The 27,041-nt window shown below is 49.7% G+C and overlaps 1 protein-coding gene across 1 annotated transcript; it reads right to left on the bottom strand.

Annotated features, from left to right (window-relative positions):
• Positions 1 to 329: 329 nt before the first annotated feature.
• Positions 330 to 22,250, bottom strand: GNG8 (G protein subunit gamma 8). Its single transcript, XM_082263425.1, has 3 exons — positions 22,091 to 22,250; positions 6,183 to 6,267; positions 330 to 513 (listed from the first exon to the last, which is right to left on the bottom strand). Exons 2-3 carry the CDS (start codon positions 6,264 to 6,266, stop codon positions 385 to 387), a joined length of 213 nt encoding a protein of 70 aa, XP_082119551.1. The 5' UTR covers position 6,267; positions 22,091 to 22,250; the 3' UTR covers positions 330 to 384.
• Between the last annotated feature and the right edge of the window lie 4,791 nt (positions 22,251 to 27,041).

Below are 27,041 nucleotides of genomic sequence, written 5' to 3'. Positions count from 1 at the left end.
CGTGTGCTGTAGGTGTGTGTGTAGTGTGTGCTGTAGGTGTGTGTGTAGCGTGTGTTGTAGGTGTGTGTGTAGTGTGTGCTGTAGGTGATGCAGTACTGGCAGAGTCCAGAAGGTCCAGAAGGTGGCGCCCCAGGATCTCAGACATACAACAATTGTATAATAAATATCACTGAGATAACAATGTAACAATATAATGGAGTCAGTATAAGGGGGGGGGGGTCCTCCAGTGATTGGCTGAAATGAATATACACACACCTGACACCAGACACAGCCAGAAGGTGACAACTCTTATTTATTTTAAAGTAAACTTCCAGATATTCCATGGGGGGAGGGGGGTGAACATTATAAGGAAGAAGCTGAAAGTCTGGAAGGCCGGATCTTCTCTCACAGGACGATGCAGACCAATCGCTTGTCCCGGAATGGATTCTCCGCTGCCGGAACCGGAGCCATGAGCGGATCGGAGATGGAATGAGACTGACAGAAGGTCATAATATCGGAGACCACCGCAGACACCTGGAGAAGGAGAGAGGTGACACACAATGCAGACTCAGGAAATGTGCTGCACACCAACCAACTGCAGTATAAAGCACAGGAACCCCTCAATCCATATATGACCTCAACCTAGGAGGAAGAACACAGGCATATGGCCCCAACCTAGGAGGAAGAACGGGGACATGACCTCAACCTAGGAGGAAGAATACGGGGACATGACCTCAACCTAGGAGGAAGAACACAGGGATATGGCCCCAACCTAGGAGAAAGAACGGGGACATGACCTCAACCTAGGGGGAAGAATATGGGGACATGACCTCATACTAGGAGGAGGGACACGGAGACATGGCCCCAACCTAGGAGGAAGAACACGGGGACATGACATCAACCTAGGAGGAAGAACACAGGGACATGACCTCAATCTAGGAGGAAGAACACGGGGACAGCACCTCAACCTAGGAGGAAGAACACTGGGTTATGACCCCAACTGAGGAGGAAGAACCCGGGGACATGACCTCAACCTAGGAAGAAGAACACGGGGACATGACTTCAACCTTGGAGGAAGAACATGGGGACATGACTTCAACCTTGGAGGAAGAACATGGGGACATGACTTCAACCTTGGAGGAAGAACATGGGGACATGACCTAAACCTAGGAGGAAGAACATGGGGACATAAACTCAATCTAGGAGGAAGAGCACGGGGACATGAGCTCAATCTAGGAGGAAGAGCACGGGGACATGACCTCAGTCTAGGAGGAAGAACACGGGGACAGCACTTCAACCTAGGAGGAAAGGAAGAACACGCGGACAGCACCTCAACCTAGGAGGAAGAATACTGGGTTATGACCCCAACTGAGGAAAAAGGACCCGGGGACATGACCTCAACCTAGGAGGAAGAACACGGGGACATGACCTCAACCTAGGAGGAAGAACACGGGCACATGACCTCAACCGAGGAGGAAGAACGCGGGAACATGACCCCAACCGAGAAGAACACGGGGACATGACCTCAGCCTAGGAGGAAGAACACGGGGACATGACCTCAGCCTAGGAGGAAGAACACGGGGACATGAGCTCATTCTAGAAGGAAGAACATGGAGACATGAGCTCAATCTAGGAGGAAGAACACGGGGACATGACCTCAGCCTAGGAGAAAGAACACGGGGACATGACCTCAGCCTAGGAGGAAGAACACGAGGACATGACCTCAGCCTAGGAGGAAGAACGCGAGGACATGACCTCAACCTAGGAGAAAAGGAAGAACACGCGGACAGCACCTCAACCTAGGAGGAAGAACACTGGGACATGACCCCAACTGAGGAGGAAGAACACTGGGTTATGACCCCAACTGAGGAGGAAGAACCCGGGGACATGACCTCAACCTAGGAGGAAGAACACAGGGACATGACCTCAACCTAGGAGGAAGAACACGGGCACTTGACCTCAACCGAGGAGGAAGAACGCGGGAACATGACCCCAACCGAGAAGAACACGAGGAGATGGCCCCAGCCTAGGAGGAAGAACACGGGGACATGACATCAACCTAGGAGGAAGAACACAGGGACATGACTTCAACCGAGGAGGAAGAACACAGGGACATGACCTCAACCGAGGAGGAAGAACACAGGGACATGACCTCAACCTAGGATGAAGAACACAGGGACATGACCTCAATCTAGGAGGAAGAACACGGGGACAGCACCTCAACCTAGGAGGAAAGGAAGAACACGCGGACAGCACCTCAACCTAGGAGGAAGAACACTGGGACATGACCCCAACTGAGGAGGAAGAACACTGGGTTATGACCCCAACTGAGGAGGAAAAACCCGGGGACATGACCTCAACCTAGGAGGAAGAACACGGGGACATGACCTCAACCTAGGAGGAAGAACACGGGCACATGACCTCAACCGAGGAGGAGGAACGCGGGAACATGACCCCAACCGAGAAGAACACGGGGACATGACCCCAACCTAGGAGGAAGAACACGGGGACATGACCTCAACCAAGGAGGAAGAACATGGGGACATGACCTCAACCTAGGAGGAAGAATACTGGGACATGACCTCAACCTAGGAGGAAGAACACGGGGACATGACCTCAACCTAGGAAGAAGAACACGGGGACATGACTTCAACCTTGGAGGAAGAACATGGGGACATGACTTCAACCTTGGAGGAAGAAAATGGGGACATGACTTCAACCTTGGAGGAAGAACATGGGGACATGACTTCAACCTTGGAGGAAGAACATGGGGACATGACTTCAACCTTGGAGGAAGAACATGGGGACATGACCTAAACCTAGGAGGAAGAACATGGGGACATAAACTCAATCTAGGAGGAAGAGCACGGGGACATGAGCTCAATCTAGGAGGAAGAGCAAGGGGACATGAGCTCAATCTAGAAGAAAGAACACAGGGACATGAGCTCATTCTAGAAGGAAGAACATGGAGACATGAGCTCAATCTAGGAGGAAGAACACTGGGACATGACCTCAACCTAGGAGGAAGAACACGGGGACATGACTTCAACCTTGGAGGAAGAACATGGGGACATGACTTCAACCTTGGAGGAAGAACATGGGGACATGACTTCAACCTTGGAGGAAGAACATGGGGACATGACTTCAACCTTGGAGGAAGAACATGGGGACATGACCTAAACCTAGGAAGAAGAACATGGGGACATAAACTCAATCTAGGAGGAAGAGCACGGGGACATGAGCTCAATCTAGGAGGAAGAGCACGGGGACATGAGCTCAATCTAGGAGGAAGAGCACAGGGACATGAGCTCAATCTAGAAGAAAGAACACAGGGACATGAGCTCATTCTAGAAGGAAGAACATGGAGACATGAGCTCAATCTAGGAGGAAGAACACAGGGACATGACCTTAGTCTAGGAGGAAGAACACAGGGACATGACCTCAGCCTAGGAGGAAGAACACAGGGACATGACCTCAGCCTAGGAGGAAGAACAAGGGGACATGACCTCAGCCTAGGAGGAAGAACACGGGGACATGACCTCAGCCTAGGAGGAAGAACACGGGGACATGACCGCATCGTTGGAGGAAGAACACGGGGACATGACCTCAAAGTTGGAGGAAGAACACAGGGACATGACCTCAACGTTGGAGGAAGAACAAAGGGGACATGACCTCAACTTTCGAGGAAGAACACAGGTACATGACCTCAACCTAGGAGAAAGCACAAGGGGACATGACCTTAATGTTGGAGGAAGAACACAAAAACATGACCTCAACCTGGGAGGTAGAACACAGGTTGACCTATTGACAAGGGGTTAAGGTCATGTCATCGAGTTCTTCCTCCTAGGTTGAGATCATGCCCCCGAGTTCTTCCTCCTAGGTTTGAGTCATGTCCCCATGTTCTTCCTCAAACGTTGAGGAGGAACGCAGGGGCATGACCTCCATCTAGAAGGAAGAACACAGGGACATGACCTCAACCTAGGAGGAAGAACTCAAGGACATGATCCTAACCCCTTGTCAATAGGTCAACCTGTGTTCTTCCTCCAATGTTGAGGTCATGTCCCCTTGTGCTTTCTCCTAGGTTGAGGTCATGTACCCGTGTTCTTCCTCCAAAGTTGAGGTCATGTCCCCTTTGTTCTTTTGCTTGGGGTGGGGTGGGGTTTTTTATTGTTAAGTGCCTGTATCCCATTGTTCTATTGTTTCTCTCTGCTTTGGGATCCACCTATTATGGGATGTATATGTGTATGTGGATTAGCTGCTAAAGGGGAGGGGGGATTGTCCCAGAGTGTATATCTTTTTGTGCCTGTCTTATGCTTCTCACCACCCTACACTGATGTCTCGACAAGTGACTGGGTGGGCTAAGGGATCTTGGATCGTGCTGGTATCAGGCAAGGGAAGCTTATACGGCGGACATACTCTTCTTGAGTATGGGGTCCTTCACAACCTCCATCTAAGAGGAAGAACAGGGAGACATGACCTCAACCTTCGAAGGAAGAACACGGGGGCATGACCTCAAACTAGGAGGAAGAAAATGGGGACATGACCTCAATCTAGGAGGAAAAACACAGGGACATGACCTCAACCTATAAAGAAGAACACAGGGATATGACCTCAACCTAGGAGGAAGAACACGGGTAACTTGACCTTAACCTAGGAGGAGGAACATGGGGACATGACCACTACCTAGAAGGAAGAATACAGGGACATGACCTCAGCTTTGGAGGAAGAACCCGCAGACATTGACTCAACTTAGGAGGAAGAACATGACCCCAACCTAGAAGGAAGAACACAGGGGGGACATTACCTCAACCTAGGAAGAAAAACAAGGGGATATAAGCTCAACCTAGGAGGAAACACTGAGACCTGACCTCAGCCTAGGAGGAAGTACACAGGGACATGACCCCAACCTAGGAGGAAGAACACGGGGGGTATGACCTCAACCTAGGAGGAAGAACACAGGGACATGACCCCAACCTAGGAGGAAGAACACGGGGACATGACCCCAACCTAGGAGGAAGAACACGGGGGTATGACCTCAACCTAGGAGGAAGAACATGGGGATATGATCTCAACCTAAGAGGAAGCACACAGGGATATGACCTTAGCCTAGGAGGAAGAACACTGGGATATGTCCACAACCAAGGAGGAAGAATACAGGGACATGACCTCAACTTAGGAGGAAGAACACGGAGATATGACCTCAACCTGGGAGGAAAAACAAGGGGACATTACTTTAACCTAGGAGGAAGAACAGGGGGACATGACCTCAACCTAATAAGAAGAACATGGGGACACAGGAACCTGACCTCAACTTAGGAGGAAGAACACAGGGTCATGACCTCAACCTAGGAGGAGTAACACAGGGACATGACCCCAACCTAGGAGGAAGAACGCAGGAACATGACCTCAACCTAGGAGGAAGAACACAGGGACATGACCTCAACCTAGGAGGAAGAACACAGGGACATGACCTCAACCTAGGAGGAAGAACAAGGGGATATGACTGTAACCTAGGAGGAAAAACACAGGGACATAAGCTCAACCTAGGAGGAAGAACAGGGAGACCTGACCTCAGCCTAGGAGGAAGTACACTGGGAAATGACCTCAAGCTAGGAGGAACAACACAGGGTCATGACCTCAACCTAGGAGGAGTAACACAGGGACATGACCTCAGCCTTAGAGGAAGAACCTGGAGACATGACCTCAACCTGGGAGGAAGAAGACGGGGATATGATCTCAACCTAGGAGGAAGAACACAGGGACATGGCCTCAACCTAGGAGGAAGAACCAGGAGACATTAACTCAACTTAGGAGGAAGAACACAGGGACATGGCCTCAACCTAGGAGGAAGAACACATGGACATGACCTTAGCCTTAGAGGAAGAACACGGGGACATGACCCCAACTTAGGAGGAAGAACATGGGGACATGACCCCAACCTAGGAGGAAGAACATGGGGACATGACCCCAACCTAGGAGGAAAACACACGGGGACATGACCCCAACCTAGGAGGAAGAACACGGGGACATAATCTAAACCTAGGAGGACGAACATGGGGACATGTCCTCAGCTTTTAGCTCTTGATTGTGGGGGGCTGTGTACTGGGGGAGGGGGGGGATACATTTTGGTAGTTCATTGCAACACCCTCATCTCTCTTCACTCTTATCTAATGAGCCCAAATAATTAGTGTGCGGTCACTTACCTTCATGCGGTTTATATTGACCTCCATCTTCAGCTGCTCCACATCCTTGCGAGCCTCAGCGATCTTCGCCATGTTGTTGGACATCCTGAAAATGATTAACAATGTGGCGATTACGGCGTATCTACAAAATGGTGAATGCGATTTCACCCAATCATATAAAGCACCTGGAAGGTTCACCTGCGGAGAATGTCACATTCACTGATCTATAAATATTACCATTAAATATAATAAGATCTGCTTCACCGCACAACCACCAATCAGAGAGCTGAAGTCTAAATGTGATTGGAGGCCGGTGGTGATCAGGCTGAATATCCCTGGGGTGAGGGGTATCCAGGCGACACGCAAGCTCTCCGGAGACGATAATTACAGGAAAAGGTGCTCAGCATATTGTGTAAGTGGATCTTCTGTATTATAAGAAGAGTCCTGTCCCCTCCTGACAGCCTGATATTTACTTACACGCAGTGTGGAAGATTCTTGCTTCTTTTAACTCACACAGGTGGCTCAGGGGTCCACCGTTATAGGTGGCTGCCATTGGATCACCCCGGTTGTGAGGGCACATCAGACTATCAGGATTTATCAGTATATGAAATGAGCCTGCTGATACCAATGATGGGACACTATTCCTCCCACTGACACCAATGATGGGGCACTATTCCTCCCACTGAAACCAATGATGGGACACTATTCCTCCCACTGATACCAATGATGGGGCACTATTCCTCCCACTGACACCAATGATGGGACACTATTCCTCCCACTGACACCAATGATGGGACACTATTCCTCCCAATTACACCAATGATGGGACACTATTCCTCCCACTGACACCAATGATGGGACACTATTCCTCCCACTGACACCAATGATGGGACACTATTCCTCCCACTGACACCAATGATGGGACACTATTCCTCCCAATTACACCAATGATGGGGCACTATTCCTCCCACTGACACCAATGATGGGGGCACTATTCCCCCCACTGACACCAATGATGGGGCACTATTGATCTTTTATTGAAAAGAATCAAGCAACATATTTTATACAAAAGTAAAAAACAGAACTATAGTACAATATTTCAACTGAAAACAAAGGAATACACATCCATGTGCAGAATATATATACAATATATACATAATCCACTTCCAGCATTCTTAGAAAACTATTTACATAAAGCAGCAGAGAGGGCCTAAGAGGCACAACCCATCACCTATGTATGCAGCCATTTATCAAAAACTAAGCATTAAGAAAAAAATCTAGGGTGATAAAAGACAGAAAGCCACACCCGGGAAAGAGGCTCCTGGCAGTCAGGGAGGCTTGAAACCCCTCCACGCCTTCAGCCAAGCCCTCTGACCCCACTTGTCTCCCTCAAGCACCCGAATCTTCCCCACCTCATTCAGAATGTCACACACCACCACCTGAACAGGAAGGATTTTACGCCGAAGGGTGACCTGACACTGTGCATTCCATGTGTAATAACGGACTACTAAGCCAACTAAAAAAGTGTATCCAAACAAAAGCCCCCACCAGTATTGAATGCTCCGTACACCCACTCAGCATAACCCAGCCTGGAGAGGAAAGGAACACAGAGGGCCCGCCCCACCTGTTTGTATACCTCTATGTTAAAAGGGCAACGAAGCAGAAAATGGTCCATATGTAACGTTCATGCGTTTTTGTTAGTGGATGGATTTACAGCTGCAGAATTATTACACTCAGTAGCCTTGTAGAGATTCTGTTGAACAAACATATCCAACTCTCAGGACTTCATCACCGTGCACAGCCTGTTATATACCATATATATATATATTAATTAGATGTTTAATGGAGGGATAGAATATATGAGGATGTATAGATGAGAGACAGGCTATTGTATGGTGAGCACTAGAAGTAGTATTTAGGAGAGTTGCAGGTGATGGTAAAGCAGATAGGTTCTGATGTCAAGTATAGTGCAGATGGTAAGAGGACACAGATGGAGTATACTTAGACAGAGTAACCTAGTGCAAGGATAGTTGAAGGTAGTCCCAAGAGCTAACAGTCTATGCAGATGATAGTGAATAGATAGATACAGATAGTCTTGGTAATTGCAGTAGATGACAGTAGGAGATTGGTTAGTAAGAATCCCCTGTGGGGTACTTATCACTTAGATAGGTTAGTAGTAACAGTGTCCATTGGAGAGAGGTGATCCCGTAGCGAGATACGGATCACCAGCGAGGTTCCGGCTTCAGTTCAGCAAGGGAGAATGTCAGCAGCTCCGACTTCACAGGAGTAGGTGCGGTGAACATGTGGTCTGAAAGGGTGAAGGTGAAAACAGCATGCCAGGGGTGATCGGGTGGCGAGACACAGGATCCGAAAACAGGTTCAGGTAGCGAGATACAGGAACGTGTAGATCTGGTATGCTGACTTCAGAGAGCGGGACGCTCCAACCATGGCGGTTGAACGAGCGATGAGTGAGAGCAAGCCGGCGATTGAAATAGCCGCTCATAGCGGCGCTCGGCAATGATGTCATCCGGTCTTAAAGGTATATGCGTCTCTTGTTACACAAGATGGGACGCAATTAGCAGAGGAGAAATATGGAGACAAGGGTACCAGAGGTACCAGAACATTACAGTACCCCCCCCTTAAGGCCCGCTCCGGAAGGCCTCTAGAACTGGTTTTTCCGGATATCGAGTGGAAATTGCGAATCAGTCTAGGGGCATGTATATCGGAGGTATCCAGCCAGGTGTCATCTTGGGGCCCATAGTTCTTCCATCGTACAAGATACTGGAGTCTTCTTCTATTGAAACGGGAATCCAAAATTTCTTTTATCTCAAATTCTTCTCCACCTTCCACTTGTACAGGAGGTGGAGGTGAGATAGTAGGCCTTATTCCTTGGTTAGGAACATGGGGCTTCAGTAGAGACACATGGAAGACAGGATGTATCTTGAGGTGTACTGGCAATGTGAGTTGTACTGCAGCTTTTCCAATAGGCTTCTCTATTGGAAAAGGTCCCAGAAATAGAGGTCCAAGTTTTTTTCTAGGGATTTTTAGTCTCAGATTTTTTGTAGAAAGCCAAACAAGATCCCCAATGGCATATTGGGGAGAGGGTTTCCTACGGAGGTCGTAGTACTTCTTTTGTTGGCTATGAGCATGGGATATGGTATTGTTGAGTAATCCCAGAGAATCCTTTATTTGGGCAAGATAATCAGATGCCACTGGATTACTTGATGGCAAGATACGTGGAGGAAGGAGTGTGGGATGAAACCCATAATTTAGGTAAAACGGACTTTGTTTAGTAGTGCTATGAGTCGCGTTGTTATAGGCGAATTCCGCCAGCGGGAGGAGATCTGCCCAATCGTCCTGTAGATACGAAGTATAGCAACGCAGATACTGTTCAATGCACTGGTTAACTCTCTCTGTCTGTCCGTTGGTCTGAGGGTGGTAGGGAGAAGTAAGGTTACGCTCTATTCGCAGTATCTGACATAGAGCTAGCCAAAACTTTGAGATGAATTGTGAACCACGGTCAGACAGCAGTGTTTTTGGAATACCATGTAACTTAAAGACATGTTTCACAAGTAATTCCGGTGTTTGTTTGGATGAAGGTAGTTTTCGGATAGGAGTGAAATGTGCCATCTTGGTCAGATGGTCCACTGACACCAAGATGGTGTTGAATCCTTTGGAAGGTGGTAGTTCCACTATGAAGTCTAAGGATACCACTTCCCACGGAACCTGGGGTATCGGTAAACTACAAAGTAACCCCGATGGTTTCGTGTTGTCAATTTTAGACCTTGCACAGATATCACAAGATGAAACGAACTTTTTTACGGTTGTCTTTATGTCTGGCCACCAAAATTGCCTAGTGAGTAGATTGAGAGTTTTAGTCATACCCATATGTCCTGCCATAGGTACATCATGCGACAATTCTAAGATCTTGGTTCGCATAGTAGGGGGTATGTATAATTTATCGTTATAGTAGAGGAAGCCTTCTGCGTCCGTAGTTAGTTGTGGTGGAGGTGAGTCCAATCCTATGCTGTGCAAAATCTCCTCCTTCAGGGAGCGAACGACTCCGATAATACGTTCAAGTGGTATTATAGGAACTGAGGGAACCTCAGTACAATCTTTCTCGGCTAGTCGTGAAAGTGCATCCGCTTTTTTATTTTTGTCTGCGGGCGTGTAAGTCACTAAAAAATTAAATCTCAGAAAGAATAACGACCACCGTACCTGCCGGTGGGAAAGAGTTCTATTAGTTTGAAGGTATTGAAGGTTTTTGTGATCAGTATATATCAGAATTGGCAATTGAGTGCCCTCAAGTAGATGTCGCCAATTCTCTAACGCCAGTTTTATGGCTAACAACTCCTTCTCACCTACTGGGTAGTTCACCTCGGGGCTACTTAATGACTTTGAGAAGAAAGCAACTGGGTGAAGAGGTGAGGTGTTTGTTGGTCGTTGTGAGAGAACTGCTCCTACTGCCATATTAGACGCATCTACCTCCAAGATGTATTGAAGGGATGGGTCTGGATGGCATAGTATGGGGGCAGTAGTAAAGCTTGATTTCAGCAGACAGAATGCTCCATTTGCTTCTTTTGACCAATTAAATGGTTTCTTCGTGCTTGTAAGTTGTGTGAGAGGTTTCACAATCGCAGAGAAGTTCTTAATGAATTTCCTATAGTAGTTAGAGAATCCTAGGAACCTTTGTAATGCTTTGCGAGTGGTTGGCACAGGCCAATCCAGAATGCAGGATATTTTGCTCATGTCCATTTTGATTCCATTTTTAGATATAATATATCCTAGGAATAGTACTTCCTCTTTATGAAACAAACATTTTTTTGATTTAACATATAAGTTATGTGCAAGTAGTCTTGACAACACAAGTCTCACATGTTTTATGTGCTCAGGTAAGGAATGAGAATAGATAAGTATATCGTCCAAATATACTACAACACAAACATCAAGCAAGTCTCTGAATATCTCATTTATAAACCGTTGGAAGGCGGCGGGAGCATTACATAGCCCAAATGGCATTACAAGGTACTCAAACAGTCCGTATCTGGTTCTGAATGCCGTCTTCCACTCATCCCCTTTACGGATTCGAATTAAATTGTATGCCCCTTTTAGGTCCAATTTTGAAAAGAAAGAAGCCCCACGCACCTGTTCGATAAGTTCAGGAATAAGAGGTAAAGGATAAAGATCCTTTATTGTGATGGCATTTAATTGTCTGAAATCAATGATAGGCCTAAGGCTAGAGTCCTTATTGCGGACGAAGAAGAGTCCAGCAGCAGTGGAGGAAGTAGAAGGTCGGATGAATCCCTTTGCCAAGTTCTCATCCAGATACTCCTTAAGATGAGAGAGTTCATCCTGTGAGAGAGGATAAACATGTCCGAAAGGCAACTTGCTATTAGGGAGTAGATCGATACATCAATCATAGTCCCTATGGGGAGGTAGCATTTGAGCGTTTTTCTCAAGGAAAACCTCCGATAAATCCTGATAACACTTGGGAATAATGTCATCCGGCACTACAGACAGGATCCTATCATGTGTGGGGAGGTTACACGTCGTCTCACAATAGTGAGAAGAGAAGGCTAACGTTCTTGTTTTCCAATCGATGATTGGTTGATGTATGTGTAACCAGGGAAGTCCCAAAATGATTGGAAAATGTGGCGAAGTTAATACATCAAAGGTGGTGGTCTCCACATGAGACTCGTCAGCAGTTACAAGGAGTGCCTGTGTCTGACTGGTGATAGGACCAGAGGATAAAGGGGTACCGTTAATAAAACTAACGGAGACAGGTTTGGGTTTTGAAACAATAGGTATTTTATTAAGGGAGACAAAACAAATGTCAATGTAGTTTCCACAAGATCCTGTGTCGATCATAGCCTTGGTGGTGATCCTAGTTTGGTCCCACTGCAATGTTAATTGAACAAAAAGATAAGGATTAGAAAAGGAAGTTGTGAGTCCCCCTAGCAAGACATTTGAACACTCACCCTCTTTTCTGCGGACAAGAGGACAGCCGTTTACCAAATGATTCGGGGATGCGCAGTACATGCAAAGACGTTCGGTTTTCCTCCTGGCCACGTTCAGAAAGGGTCAGAGGTGGGCGTATCATTCCTACTTCCATAGGAGTAGGGTCAGCAGGCAACATCCGAGAAGGACTGGAAAATGGTGAGCCCATCTTCTGAGCCTTTCTTTCTCGTAGTCGTCTGTCAATATTGATACTGGTCTGTATCAGTCCCTCTAGAGTGCCAGGTAAATCCGCTCGGGCGAGCTCGTCTTTAACGGCCTCAGATAGGCCGAGTCTAAACTGCATTCGCAAAGATGTGTCGTTCCACCCTGAATCAGGGGACCATCTTTTAAAATTCGCCACAAAATCTTCAACAGGTCTCCTTCCTTGTTTTAAGGCCCGTAATTGGGTATCAGCGGTACTCTGCTTGTTGGGGTCTTCATATAAACTAGCGAGTTGTGCTAGGAATAAGGGATAAGAATTAAGGAGTGGATCATCCTTTTCAAAGAGAGCGTCTGCCCAGGCCCGGGGTTCACCCGTTAAATAGGAGATGACGGTACAAACCTTAATTTGGTCAGTGGTGTAGGTTAGAGGTTTTAACAAAAAAAACAATCGACATGCGTTTTTAAATTCACGAAATTTGCTCCGATCACCAGAAAACACTATAGGAGGGTTTATCTTAGGCTCACGGGGCTGAGCAGCAGGAGGCTGTGTGAGACGGCCAAGCTGCTGTCTCAAGGTCTGATTTTCATTTTGTACCTCTGTAAGCGCAAGGATCAATGCATCTACTTGCTGTTTTAATTGTAGTACATGAGTGGATAATTCTGCTGAATCCATATTTTTTTTTAAGGGCTCGTTCAATCTGTAACGTTCATGCGTTTTTGTTAGTGGATGGATTTACAGCTGCAGAATTATTACACTCAGTAGCCTTGTAGAGATTCTGTTGAACAAACATATCCAACTCTCAGGACTTCGTCACCGTGCACAGCCTGTTATATACCATATATATATTAATTAGATGTTTAATGGAGGGATAGAATATATGAGGATGTATAGATGAGAGACAGGCTATTGTATGGTGAGCACTAGAAGTAGTATTTAGGAGAGTTGCAGGTGATGGTAAAGCAGATAGGTTCTGATGTCAAGTATAGTGCAGATGGTAAGAGGACACAGATGGAGTATACTTAGACAGAGTAACCTAGTGCAAGGATAGTTGAAGGTAGTCCCAAGAGCTAACAGTCTATGCAGATGATAGTGAATAGATAGATACAGATAGTCTTGGTAATTGCAGTAGATGACAGTAGGAGATTGGTTAGTAAGAATCCCCTGTGGGGTACTTATCACTTAGATAGGTTAGTAGTAACAGTGTCCATTGGAGAGAGGTGATCCCGTAGCGAGATACGGATCACCAGCGAGGTTCCGGCTTCAGTTCAGCAAGGGAGAATGTCAGCAGCTCCGACTTCACAGGAGTAGGTGCGGTGAACATGTGGTCTGAAAGGGTGAAGGTGAAAACAGCATGCCAGGGGTGATCAGGTGGCGAGACACAGGATCCGAAAACAGGTTCAGGTAGCGAGATACAGGAACGTGTAGATCTGGTATGCTGACTTCAGAGAGCGGGACGCTCCAACCATGGCGGTTGAACGAGCGATGAGTGAGAGCAAGCCGGCGATTGAAATAGCCGCTCATAGCGGCGCTCGGCAATGATGTCATCCGGTCTTAAAGGTATATGCGTCTCTTGTTACACAAGATGGGACGCAATTAGCAGAGGAGAAATATGGAGACAAGGGTACCAGAGGTACCAGAACATTACACCATAGTCTCCTCCTCACCTGCACATTCCTCCCGAGGACAACCACGATCCACCCCACTGCGGAATTTCAAATTGCCCCGAACATAGAGCCTCCCATGGAAGCACAACCAGGCCAGATCCCTGAATTTTAGGGGGACTCTAGCCAAATTAATCAATCTTAACCCTTCCCTCAAAATTGGGCCTGGGCAATTCCTTAAGGCCAGTGGGTCATGAAAGACTTCGCTCAAGACTCGGCTCATATGGACTTTCCTCAGAGCGGATCTGAGATCTTCAGCCGACAGTCGCCACTGCCGCAGCAACTTCAGACATGGAGCGACATAGGCTGGAAGCTGACAACGGTGACCCCGGAGATTCTTCACTTGGCCACCTTCTTCCCAAAGTCGCAGAAAAGGCCTAAACCAAGATCTAAACATGCCTGCCCATCCAGGAGGTTCCACTGCAAGCATACTACCAATGTTAAAATTGAGAAATAGCAGTCAAAAGAAAAGCCACCCTCCCTCCTGGATAGATAGGTGACATTCCTCTTGATGGGGTTCAGTCTGTTCCCCCACAGCATCTGGAAGAACACACTATAGATCCTAGTATAGAGAGACACTGGCAAGATGCAGACAGGGCTGACATACAAGAAGATCGGTATCAGGTAAGTCTTATTTAGATCAACCCTTTCCCTCAGAAATAACTTCCATCTCTTCCAGCTGACCACCTTAGTATTGGCAACTTCCAGCCTGCCTTCCCAGTTTTTGAGGCCATAATCGCCAGGTCCAAATTCAATGCCTAATATCTTAATTTTTTCCTGGGGCACTGGAAAGGTGTCTGGGAGATAAAACCCCTCACCTTCCTTTCCCATCCAGAAAACTTCACTCTTTTCCTGATTGATCTTGGAGCCTGATGCTTCAGAGTACCGTGATGCCAGAGAGACCACCTCCTCCGCTTCATCTGTCCCAGTGACAATCACTGACACATCATCCGCATAGGCAACAACCCTCAAAGGCGGCTCACCCGGGATTCCCACTGGTACCCCACACAACATGCTGCTTTCTAGCCTCCTGATGAAGGGGTCGATTGCAAACACATAGAGCAGGGGACTCAGGGGACAACCCTGGCGCACCCCAGAGCCAACCTCAAAAGACTGTCCAACCCAAGCATTAACAAGAGGGAAGCTTTCTGCCCCCTTATTCAAGACTTTTAACCAATCAACAAAACCGCCCGGCAGACCGTACTTACTAAAGAGCAACCACAGGTACTCATGATTAACACGATCAAAAGCCTTTGCCTGATCCAATGCCAGTAAATACTTTCCCCAGCCTGCAGCCCTGCACTGCTCCAAGGCCTCCCGGACAGCTAAAACCGCTGTGAAGGTGCCCCTACCCTGGATCGAACAGTGCTGATGGCGAGAAAGCAAAGACTCTGCTACTGCCGATAGGCGCCAGAAAAGTATCTTTGCCAGCACCTTTCTATCGACATTGAGAAGGCTGATGGGGCGCCAATTCTCAATCATCGAAGGATCTTTACCTTTTGAAAGAAGAATCACAGCTGAGTGTCTCATGGAAGGGGAAAGCATCCCCTCGGCAAGACAACTGTTAAAAATCTCTACCAAATGTGGGGCCAGAATAGACTTTGTAAAACTCAGCCGTCAGACCATCCGGTCCAGGTGACTTTTTGATGGCAAGCTGTTCAATTGCCCTCGTCACCTCTTCAACTGTGATCTCTTCTGTCAAATTCATCAAAGGGACATCTCCACCATTTAGACCTGGAGTAGAGTCCAAAAAGCTTTCCATCTTGTCTCGGTCAAGCTCTTTCCTCCCAAGAAGTTCAGCATAAAAAGACCTCACGACCTCCAGGATCCCTGACCTGGACTTTGTCAAGGAACCCTTTACTATCCTTAAGGCCAACGACCATCTTAACAGCTACACCCTGTTTGCAGTTCTGGTAAGGGTCGGGCGAGTGGTATTTCCCATAGTCCCGCTCCAGAACCAAAGAGGTATGCCGGTCATATTGACACTTCCTGAGGAGGATTTTCACTTCAGAGATTGCCCCAGGATCTCCTCCTCTCGAGACAAGAATATCCAGCTTCCTCCGCAAACGTTGGTAGGTCATGTATCTATTAAACTGTTTTTTATTGGCTAGGCCCCTGAAGAATCCAGCAATCCTCTTTTTGGTCAGCTCCCACCACTCAGCCTTGCTGCTACAAAAGTCCAGGATGGTCACCTGTGCCTGAAAGAATTCCTCAAAGGATTGTCTAACATGTTCTTCCTCAAGGTCGAATTTAATCTCCAGATGCCTTTGCCCCTCTGAGGGAAGTCTGAAGCATTCAAGACCACAGATAGCATACAGTGATCAGAGAACTCCACTGCCTGCACCACTGGGGGTGAGAAAGCAGAGGCCTCCTTCAAAAAAAACCTATCTATCCTACTCTGACTATTACCTCGATGAAAGATGAACCCTGTGTCATCCGGAAGGTGCTTAATGTGCACATCCACAAGACCAGCATCCCTAACCATACTATTAAAAAAAACGCTATCATATCCCAGCCTGTCATTGAAGTCCTTCCTGTCCTTGGGCCGAGTCACAGTATTAAAGTCACCTCCAAAAACCACTTGCCGGGATGTAAAAAGAAATGGCTTGATCGTTGTAAAAAGGCATTTCCTGTCCCACTTTGTGTGCGGCCCATAAATATTAATTAGGCGCAGGTCCTGCCCTCCCACAAGGACGTCTAAGACCATACATCTCCCTATCTCCACCTCAATAACCCGCCGGACAGTTACCATGCCGGTTTTAAACAACACCGCCACCCCGCCGTAAGGCTCGGCCGCAAGAGACCAGTAAGATGGACCATACCTCCACTCTCTCTTGGCCATATGAATATCTGCCAAGGAGGTGAGCCTAGTCTCCTGCAAAAATTTCAGCATCTAATTGGCTGAACAAAAAGAAGGTCATAGAACGAGCTCTTACCGACTTAATACTGGCCACATTTATTGTCACCACTTTTAACGGAGGGGGAACCGCCATTTGGGTTATTGAGTGGATTGCTTCTTAGCTCCCCTCTGCTGCTCATCACCAGAAGCCTCCCTCTTTCTTGAAGCCTCCTCCAACTCCATTTCAATATCTGAATTCTGCTCAGAAGAATCCCCAGATGAGGAGATATCCCAAGCAGAAGCCCTAGAACGGTTTGGGGACAGTCACTGAGGCATCCTGTCCCTGTTCCATCCTCCCCGTCTGTCTCTTCCGCCTCACAACCTTCTTTCTCTCCTCCAGGTACTGCAGGTCAGATTCAGAGATGCTTTCATCTCTTGTTTTCTTCTTCAAAGCCTTTACAGAAGACTTCTATACAGAGGAAGCCGCAGCAGCACCCTTTTTGGCACATCCCACCACTCCTGGTAGGGAGGGGCCTTCCCTTAAGTCAGACCTAGGAGACTCATGGGGCAAGACTGACTCGGGGGGCACAGACTTGTAAAGTTCTGACACAAGAGAGGAGCGGGTACAGTAGGCTGGGGGGACACAGAGACAGCCACAGAAGGAATACCTACAGACACAGGAGGGTTGGCCACAGAAACTGGGGAGGTATCCTGAACAGGACCAGGGGGGTCAGTCACCGCAGAGGAGGATGGTACACCAGGGGCCTCATCCTCCATCCTGTCCAGCCTCAACAGTTCATCTACTACCTCCTTCTCCATATTGTGCCAGGCCTCCGGACATCGGCTGTAGGGGTGGCCAAGGCGCAGGCACAGGTTGCACCTTATCGCCTGGGTGCAGTCTCTGGCCACATGACCCTGTCCCCGACACACTGAACATATTAAGGCTGAACAGGAGGAGCTAAAATGCCCCTTTTCTCCACAGCGGTGACACAGCTTTATATAAAGGAGAAAAATAGGATAGAAAATAGTCATCCTAACCCTCCCTATGAAAGCCGAGGAGGGCAGGTGACGGACAACATTCCCATCCCTGGCCAACCTGACCGTTACCGACCAACCCCCGGTCCAGATGCCACGCTCATCATGAATTTTATCTGGCCTGGTCAAAACTTCCCCATCATTTTTCAACCAGACCTCTAAGTCCCGAGAAGGAACACTCTCATTTGTGAGGATAATAGTAATTTTTCTACTGTTGACCTTTGAGAAACTGCCACTGGCACCAGACCTTCCCATTCGGGTCTTGACCTGCACCGAGCCATATATCGTTCCCAGAACAAGTCAAGACCCTCTGGTCTGGTGAAAATAACTGTGTACTCCCGGCTTCCAGCCACATGTATCAGGGCATATAGGTCATTAGCCCCAAAACCAATATCTAAGATCAGGTCTACCACCATACGCCTTGCTAGAGGGACTGCACCACCTTCCCATTTAAGGAGGACTACGTTCCGCCTTGGACCCCCAGCATCCTGTAAGGGAAAACCGCGATTGGAAGCGGAGTTCCTCCTTGATTGTAGCCCTGGCTTGATGATATTGCCAGGAGCACAGCTTACCACCTGTGCAAATGTAGGCTTATTAGGGCCAAGACCCCACACTGATGTCACATTATCAGGTATATTACTATTATTATTTTCAGCTTGGCCTAAACCAGCAGTATTATCAGTTGCACATATAATGGTGGGTTCCACCACACCTGCAATGTTATTAGATGTAATCACTGTTTCTGATGCAGTACCAAGTGCTTCCTGCTGCTGCGCTGTAGAGTCCTGTTCAACTGTGACTGAAACAGTTTTGAGCTCAGCAGAAGGGGGGTTAATCGGCTCTTCTGGGATTTGTGGTTCCTGAGCAGAAATGTAATTTTTTAAACAAAACTTTTCCTGTTTAGAGACATCAGCAGCAGGCACAACATTGCTGAGCCTAGGGGAATCACCCTGGGTGTCACTGGGAAAACCCTCATTATTTGGCAAGGTGCTAAAAGGCACAACAACTGTTTTATCTTTTACCTGGGGCTTTATAGCCTTTACTTTATCTGGCACACTGTCAGGTAAGTCCTCCACACCACCAAACACCAGCTGATCTTCCCGCATTGGAGACTCTATTACCTGGATAACTTTCAACATGCCTCCTGAGCCCTGAGATGGCAATGGGCTGCTTACCTCACCTTGAGGGGGAAGGGGGTCAGAACTGGGGGTCTCCTCCTCCACCTTTTGCAAACCTTTGGTCGTGGCTAAACTTTTCCTTGAAAGGACCAGCTCTCCCTTCCATCATGGCCACGATGGTTTCCTGATGTTCCACACGGACCTTAGCCAATTGGACCTCTGAATCCATGGATCCACGGTTCTTGCTGAACAAGCCTTCACGTTGCTTTCTCAGGCGCTTTAAATCCGCTCTAAGCTTGTAGAGCTTGTCTCTTTCCTTATTGAGGACTTTGATCCCGGCCACCACTCGCTCCCGAATGGATCCAGCATATTCATCCTCACCAGGTGCAGAGAGATCACCAACTACGGGCTGCACAGGAGCATGCATGCCATCCATCCGCCCAGGGGATGACTGAGAGCTTCCAGCAGGAGAGGCCCCGCTGGCCTCCCCAGAAGGGAGCCAAGAGGGCTGGGAGAGATTTCACCTCACTCCCCTCTCACACAAATCACCTGGAGCAGCTCTATAGACACACAGCCAGAGAACCTTCCAGCAGCCACACCCGAAGCTGAATGATGGGGCACTATTCCTCCCACTGACTCCAATGATGGGACACTATTCCTCCCACTGACACCAATGATGGGGCACTATTCCTCCCACTGACACCAATGATGGGACACTATTCCTCCCACTGACACCAATGATGGAGCACTATTCCTCCCACTGACACCAATGATGGGACACTATTCCTCCCACCGACACCAATGATGGGGCACTATTCCTCCCACCGACACCAATGATGGGGCACTATTCCTCCCACTGACACCAATGATGGGACACTATTCCTCCCACTGACACCAATGATGGGACACTATTCCGCCCACTGACACCAATGATGGGACACTATTCCTCCCACTGACACCAATGATGGGGCACTATTCCTCCCACTGACACCAATGATGGAGCACTATTCCTCCCACTGACACCAATGATGGGGCACTATTCCTCCCACTGACACCAATGATGGGGCATTATTCCTCCCACTGACACCAATGATGGGGCACTATTCCTCCCACTGACACCAATGATGGGGCATTATTCCTCCCCACTGACACCAATGATGGGGCACTATTCCCCCCACTGACACCAATGATGGGGCACTATTCCCCCCACTGACACCAATGATGGGACACTATTCCTCCCACTGACACCAATGATGGGACACTATTCCTCCCACTGACACCAATGATGGGACACTATTCCTCCCACTGACACCAATGATGAGGCACTATTCCTCCCACTGACACCAATGATGGGACACTATTCCTCCCACTGACACCAATGATGGGGCACTATTCCTCCCACTGACACCAATGATGGGGCACTATTCCCCCCACTGACACCAATGATGGGGCACTATTCCTCAACTGACACCAATGATGGGGCACTATTCCTCAACTGACACCAATGATGGGACACTATTCCCCCCACTGACACCAATGATGGGACACTATTCCCCCCACTGACACCAATGATGGGACACTATTCCTCCCACTGACACCAATGATGGGACACTATTCCTCCCACTGACACCAATGATGGGACACTATTCCTCCCACTGACACCAATGATGGGACACTATTCCTCCCACTGACACCAATGATGAGGCACTATTCCTCCCACTGACACCAATGATGGGACACTATTCCTCCCACTGACACCAATGATGGGGCACTATTCCTCCCACTGACACCAATGATGGGGCACTATTCCCCCCACTGACACCAATGATGGGGAACTATTCATCCCACTGACACCAATGATGGGGCACTATTCCTCAACTGACACCAATGATGGGGCACTATTCCTCAACTGACACCAATGATGGGACACTATTCCTCCTACTGAAACTAATGATGGGGCACTATTCCTCCCACTGACGGGGCACTATTCCTCCACTGACACCAATGATGGGGCACTATTCCTCCCACTGACACCAATGATGGGGCACTATTCCTCCCACTGATACCAATGATGGGACACTATTCCTCCCACTGACACCAATGATGAGGCACTATTCCTCCAACTGACACCAATGATGAGGAACTATTCCTCCCACTGACACCAATGATGAGGCACTATTCCTCCCACTGACACCAATGATGAGGCACTATTCCTCCCACTGACACTAATGATGAGGCACTATTCCTCCCACTGACACCATTTTATTTTATTCAAAATTTGAATTTCGGAAGGTTATTTTCTATTTTATTATCCTCGGAAATTTGAAAATGATTTGAATTCAATGTCTGAAAATGTGTTTTCTTATTTCTGATTTGTTACATTTATCATTTGGATACATTGGAATTTCCGAATAACGAAGGATTTCTCAGAGTTTATACTGGGAAGGAAGCGCAGAGTTTTACCCCGCAGAACATGGCGGAATTATCAGAGACTGCTGGAAAGCGATCGGATTTCCTGTGATGTGGATCTGAGGCTTCCCCTCCTCCACTGGCAATAATCGATTGTCTCTCTGAAGAGATAACGAATGGAGATGACGAAATCGGATTCACTTGGTGTGAATGTATAAAGCGGTGAATGGACGTTCACTTGCCTGGCGTCATTCATTGGTAAGGGCGCCCCGAACACGCCAAGAAGGAAAAATCACGTGACAAACGCGGTAAAACACGCTCATTAATAATTGCGAGCTTCTTTGCCGCGTCTGTCAGGTGAGGGGCGACCATTGGAGCGCCCCGCTCCCCTGTGCGCAACAAAAGATAGACTGCGCACAGGCGCGACACGCTACATGGTGTGAATGGGGGTGATGGGTGGAAGATTCACATGCAGTCAATGTGTGGTGAATGTCAGATTCACTGCTTTATAAATACACTCCAAGCAACGGAAGAGAGGAAGCCTCCGATGGAAGCTGCGCCTGATCTGTGATATCCGATCCCATAGAGCAGGAAATAAGGATCCTTATCCTTCTATATCGAGTCCCCTCCCCCCATACAGAGCCTGGAAGGGGCCCCATATACACCTGGGGGCCCCCCTGTGACCCCCAATCTTACCCCTCACTCACCTGGAGATGGTGCAGGTACAGCCGGAGGACGGGAGGATTGTGCTGAGCGCACTGGTGGAGGTGACAGATGTGACTCCAATCACAGATAATTATAGGGTGTGGCGGGGCCCCGTTCCCAGGGGCCCCACATTGTATTCAGAGATCATGTGACTGTACCAGGGGACACTCCAATATACCGACAATAGAATACAGCGTATACCTGTGTCCGGGGGAGGGGACACTCCAATATACAGACAATAGAATACAGCGTATACCTGTGTCCGGGGGGGGGGGGGGGACATTTGTGTTTATTAAAAATCTTACAAACATAATAAAAACAGATTTACATAAATACAAAATAACTAAAAATACAAACAAAAAAATCTTCCATCACCATAGAAACCGAAAATCATTTTTTTTGCCAGAAAAAACACAAAGAAAACTAAATATACCAACAAAGACGAATCTTCATATTATTATAAGTCAACAAAGTCTGAACTTCCCCCTACACCCTCCCTAACCTCCCCCTACACCCTCCCTAACCTCCCCCTACAAACCCCCCTAACCTCCCCCTACACCCTCCCTAACCTCCCCCTACACCCCCTAATCTCCACCTAAACATCCCCTACACCCCCCTAACCTCCACCTACACCCCCTAACCTCCAACTATAACCCCCTAACCTCCCCCTACACACCCCCTAACCTCCACCTACACAACCTCCTCACCTCCACCTACACAACCCCCTCACCTACACCCCCCTACCTCCACCTACACCCCCCTACCTCCACCTACACCCCCCCCCTAGCCTCCACCTACACACCCCCTTACCTCCCCCTACAAACCCCTTAAGCTCCAACTACACCCCCCTAACCTCCACCCCTTACCTCCCTAACCTCCACCTACACCCCCCTAACCTCCCCCTACACCCCCTAACCTCCACCTATACACCCCCCAACCTCCTCCTACACACCCCTATCCTCCACCTACACCCCCTAACCTCCACCTACACCCCTCCCAACCTCCAGCATCCCCCCTAACCTCCACCTACACCCCCCCTTAACCTCCACCCCCCCTATCCTCCACCTACACACCCCCCTAACCTCCACCTAAACCTCCCTAACCCCCACCTACACTCCCCTAACCTCCACCTGATTATTCCCCTAACTTCCACCTACACCCCTCTAACCTCCACCTAAACACCCCCCTAACCTCCACCTAAACACCCCCCTAACCTTCACCTACACCCCCCTAACCTCCTCCTACACACCCCTATCCTCCACCTACACCACCTAACCTCCACATAAAACACCCCCCTACTCTCCACCTACACCTCCCCTAACCTACACCCCATATCCTCCACCTAAACACCCCCTTAACCTTCACCTACACCCCCTAACCTCCACCTAAACACCCCCCATCCTCCACCTACACCCCCTAACCTCCACCTAAACACCCCCCATCCTCCACCTACACCCCCTAACCTCCACCTACACCCCCCCCAACCCTCCACCTACACACCCCCCTAACCCCCATCTAAACATCCCCCTAACTCCCACCTACACACACCACTTCCCTCCACCTACACACCCCTCTAACCCCCATCTTAACACCCCCCTACCCTCCACCTACACACACCCCTAACCCCCATCTAAACCCCCCCCTAACCCTCCACCTCCACCCCCCCAACCTCCTCGTACACACCCCAAACCTCCACCTAAACACCCCCCTAGCCTCCACCTACACCCCTAACCTCCACCTACACCCCACTAACATCCACCTACACCCCCCTAACCTCCACCTAAACAACCCCTAAACTCCACACCCCCTAACCTCCACCTAAACACCCCCCTAACCTCCACCCCCCTCTAACCTCCACCTCCTCTAACCTTCACCTACACCCCCTATCCTCCACCCCCACCCTCCACCTACACCCCCCTAACCTACCCCTACAAACCCCCTAACCTCCTCCTACAAACCCCCCTAACCTCCCTCTACAAACCCCCTAACCTCCCCCTACACCCTCCCTAACTTCCCTATACACCTCCCCCTACACCCTCCCTAATCTCCCCCTACACCCCCCAACCTCCCCCTACATCCCCCAACCTTCCCCTACAACCCCCCTAACCTCCCCATACACACTACCCTAACCTCCCCCTACACACCCCCCTAACTTCCCAATACACATCCCCTTAACCTCCCCCTACACACTCCCTAACCTCCCAATACACCCTCCCTAATCTCCCCATACACACCCCCTTAACCTCCCAATACACCCCCCTAACCTCCCCCATACACACCACTCTAACCTCCCCCTACACCCCCCCCCTTACCTCCAACTACACCCCCCTAACCTCCCCCTACACACCCCCTAACCTCCCCATACACCCCATTAACCTCCACCTACACCCCCTACCTCCACCTACACCCCCCTAACATCCACCTACACCCCCCTAACCTCCCCCTACAAACCCCCCTAACATCCACCTACACCCCCCCCAACCTCCCCCCTACAAACCCCCCTAAGCTCCACCTACACCCCCCTAACCTGCACACCCCCCTAACCTCCAACTACACCCCCTAGACTCCACCTCCACCCCCCTTACCTCCCCCTACACCTCCCTAACCTCCACCTACACCCCCCTAACCTCCACCTACACCCCCTAATCTCCACCTAAACATCCCCTACACCCCCCCTAACCTCCACCTACACCCCCTAACCTCCAACTATAACCCCCTAACCTCCCCCTACACACCCCCTAACCTCCACCTACACAACCCCCTCACCTCCACCTACACAACCCCCTCACCTACACCCCCTACCTCCACCTACACCCCCCCCTAGCCTCCACCTACACACCCCCTTACCTCCCCCTACAAACCCCTTAAACTCCAACTACACCCCCCTAACCTCCACCCCTTACCTCCCTAACCTCCACCTACACCCCCCTAACCTCCCCCTACACCCCCTAACCTCCACCTATACACCCCCCAACCTCCACCTACACACCCCTATCCTCCACCTACACCCCCATAACCTCCACATAAACATCTCCCTAAACTCCACCTACACCCCCTAACCACCTCCCTAACTTGGACCTACACACCCTCCTATCCTCCACCTACACACCCCTAACCTACATCCCCCTTAACCTTGACCTACACCCCCCTATCCTCCACCTACACCCCCCCTAACCTCCACCTACACACCCCCTTAACCCCGATGTACACTCCCCTAACCTACACCCCCTTACCTCCCCCTAAACACCCCCCTAACCTTCACCTACACCCCCCTAACCTCCACATAAACACCCTCCTAACCTCCACCTCCCCCCCAAACCTCCACCTAAACACACCCCTAACCTCCACCCCCCATCTACACACCCCTCTAACCTCCACCTACACCTCCTCTAACCTTCACCTACATCCCCCTAACCTCCACCCCACCAACCTCCAGCTACACCCCCTATCCTCCACCTCCACCCCCCAACCTCCCCCTACACAACCCCCTAACCTCCACCTAAACACCCCAAACCTCGACCTACACACCCCTCTAACCTCCACCTACACCACCTCTAACCTCCACCTACACCCCTCCCAACCTCCAGCATCCCCCCAACCTCCAACTACACCCCCCTAACCTCCACCTACACACCCCCAAACTCAAGCTACACCCCCTAACCTATACCTAAACACCCCCCTAACCTCCACCCCTTAACCTCCACCTACACCCCCCTTAACCTCCACCTACACCCCCCTATCCTCCACCTACACACCCCCTAACCTCCACCTCCCTAACCCCCACCTACCTCCCCCTAACCTCCACCGACACCCCCGCTAACCTCCACCTACACCCCCCTTAACCTCGACCTACACCCCCCTATCCTCCACCTACACACCCCCCTAACCTCCACCTACACACCCCCTTAACCTTGATGTACACTCCCCTAACCTACACCCCCTTACCTTCACCTACACCCCCCTAACCTCCTCCTACACCCCCTAACCTCCACATAAACACCCTCCTAACCTCCACCCCCCCAACCTCCACCTAAAACACCCCCTAGCCTCCACCTACACACCCCTCTAACCTCCACCTACACCCCCTCTAACCTCTACCTACACCCCTCCCAACCTCCAGCACCCCCCCCCCTAACCTCCACCTAAAACACCCCCCTAGCCTCCACCTACACACCCCTCTAACCTACACCTACACCCCTCCCAACCTCCAGCATCCCCCCCCTAACCTCCACCTACACCCCTCCCAACCTCCAGCATCCCCCCCTAACCTCCACCCCTCCCAACCTCCAGCATCCCCCTAACCTCCACCTACACCCCCCCTATCCTCCACCTACACACCCCCCCTAACCTCCACCTAAACCTCCCTAACCCCCACCTACACTCCCCTAACCTCCACCTGATTATTCCCCTAACTTCCACCTACACCCCTCTAACCTCCACTTAAACACCCCCCTAACCTCCACCTACACCCCCCTAACCTCCTCCTACACACCCCTATCCTCCACCTACACCACCTAACCTCCACATAAAACACCCCCCTACTCTCCACCTACACCTCCCCTAACCTACACCCCCATATCCTCCACCTAAACACCCCCTTAACCTTCACCTACACCCCCTAACCTCCACCTAAACACCCCCCATCCTCCACCTACACCCCCTAACCTCCACCTAAACACCCCCCATCCTCCACCTACACCCCCTAACCTCCACCTACACCCCCCCAACCCTCCACCTACACACCCCCCTAACCCCCATCTAAACATCCCCCTAACTCCCACCTACACACACCACTTCCCTCCACCTACACACCGCTCTAACCCCCATCTTAACACCCCCTACCCTCCACCTACACACACCCCTAACCCCCATCTAAACCCCCCCTAACCTCCACCTCCACCCCCCCAACCTCCTCGTACACACCCCTAACCTCCACCTACACCCCACTAACAT

Source organism: Pelophylax lessonae, assembly GCF_965119305.1.
Source record: "Pelophylax lessonae genome assembly, chromosome: 7".
NCBI lineage: Eukaryota > Metazoa > Chordata > Amphibia > Anura > Ranidae > Pelophylax > Pelophylax lessonae.
Note: the sequence above shows the minus strand (reverse complement) of the source record. Positions and strands in the feature narration are given on the sequence as shown.

Excerpts from the sequence above, each read along its gene's own strand:
- GNG8 (XM_082263425.1), bottom strand. The coding sequence starts at position 6,266 with ATGTCCAACAACATGGCGAAGATCGCTGAGGCTCGCAAGGATGTGGAG. Across the intron at positions 514-6,182 it reads TCAATATAAACCGCATGAAG|GTGTCTGCGGTGGTCTCCGA; the intron begins GTAAGTGACCGC and ends CTCCTTCTCCAG.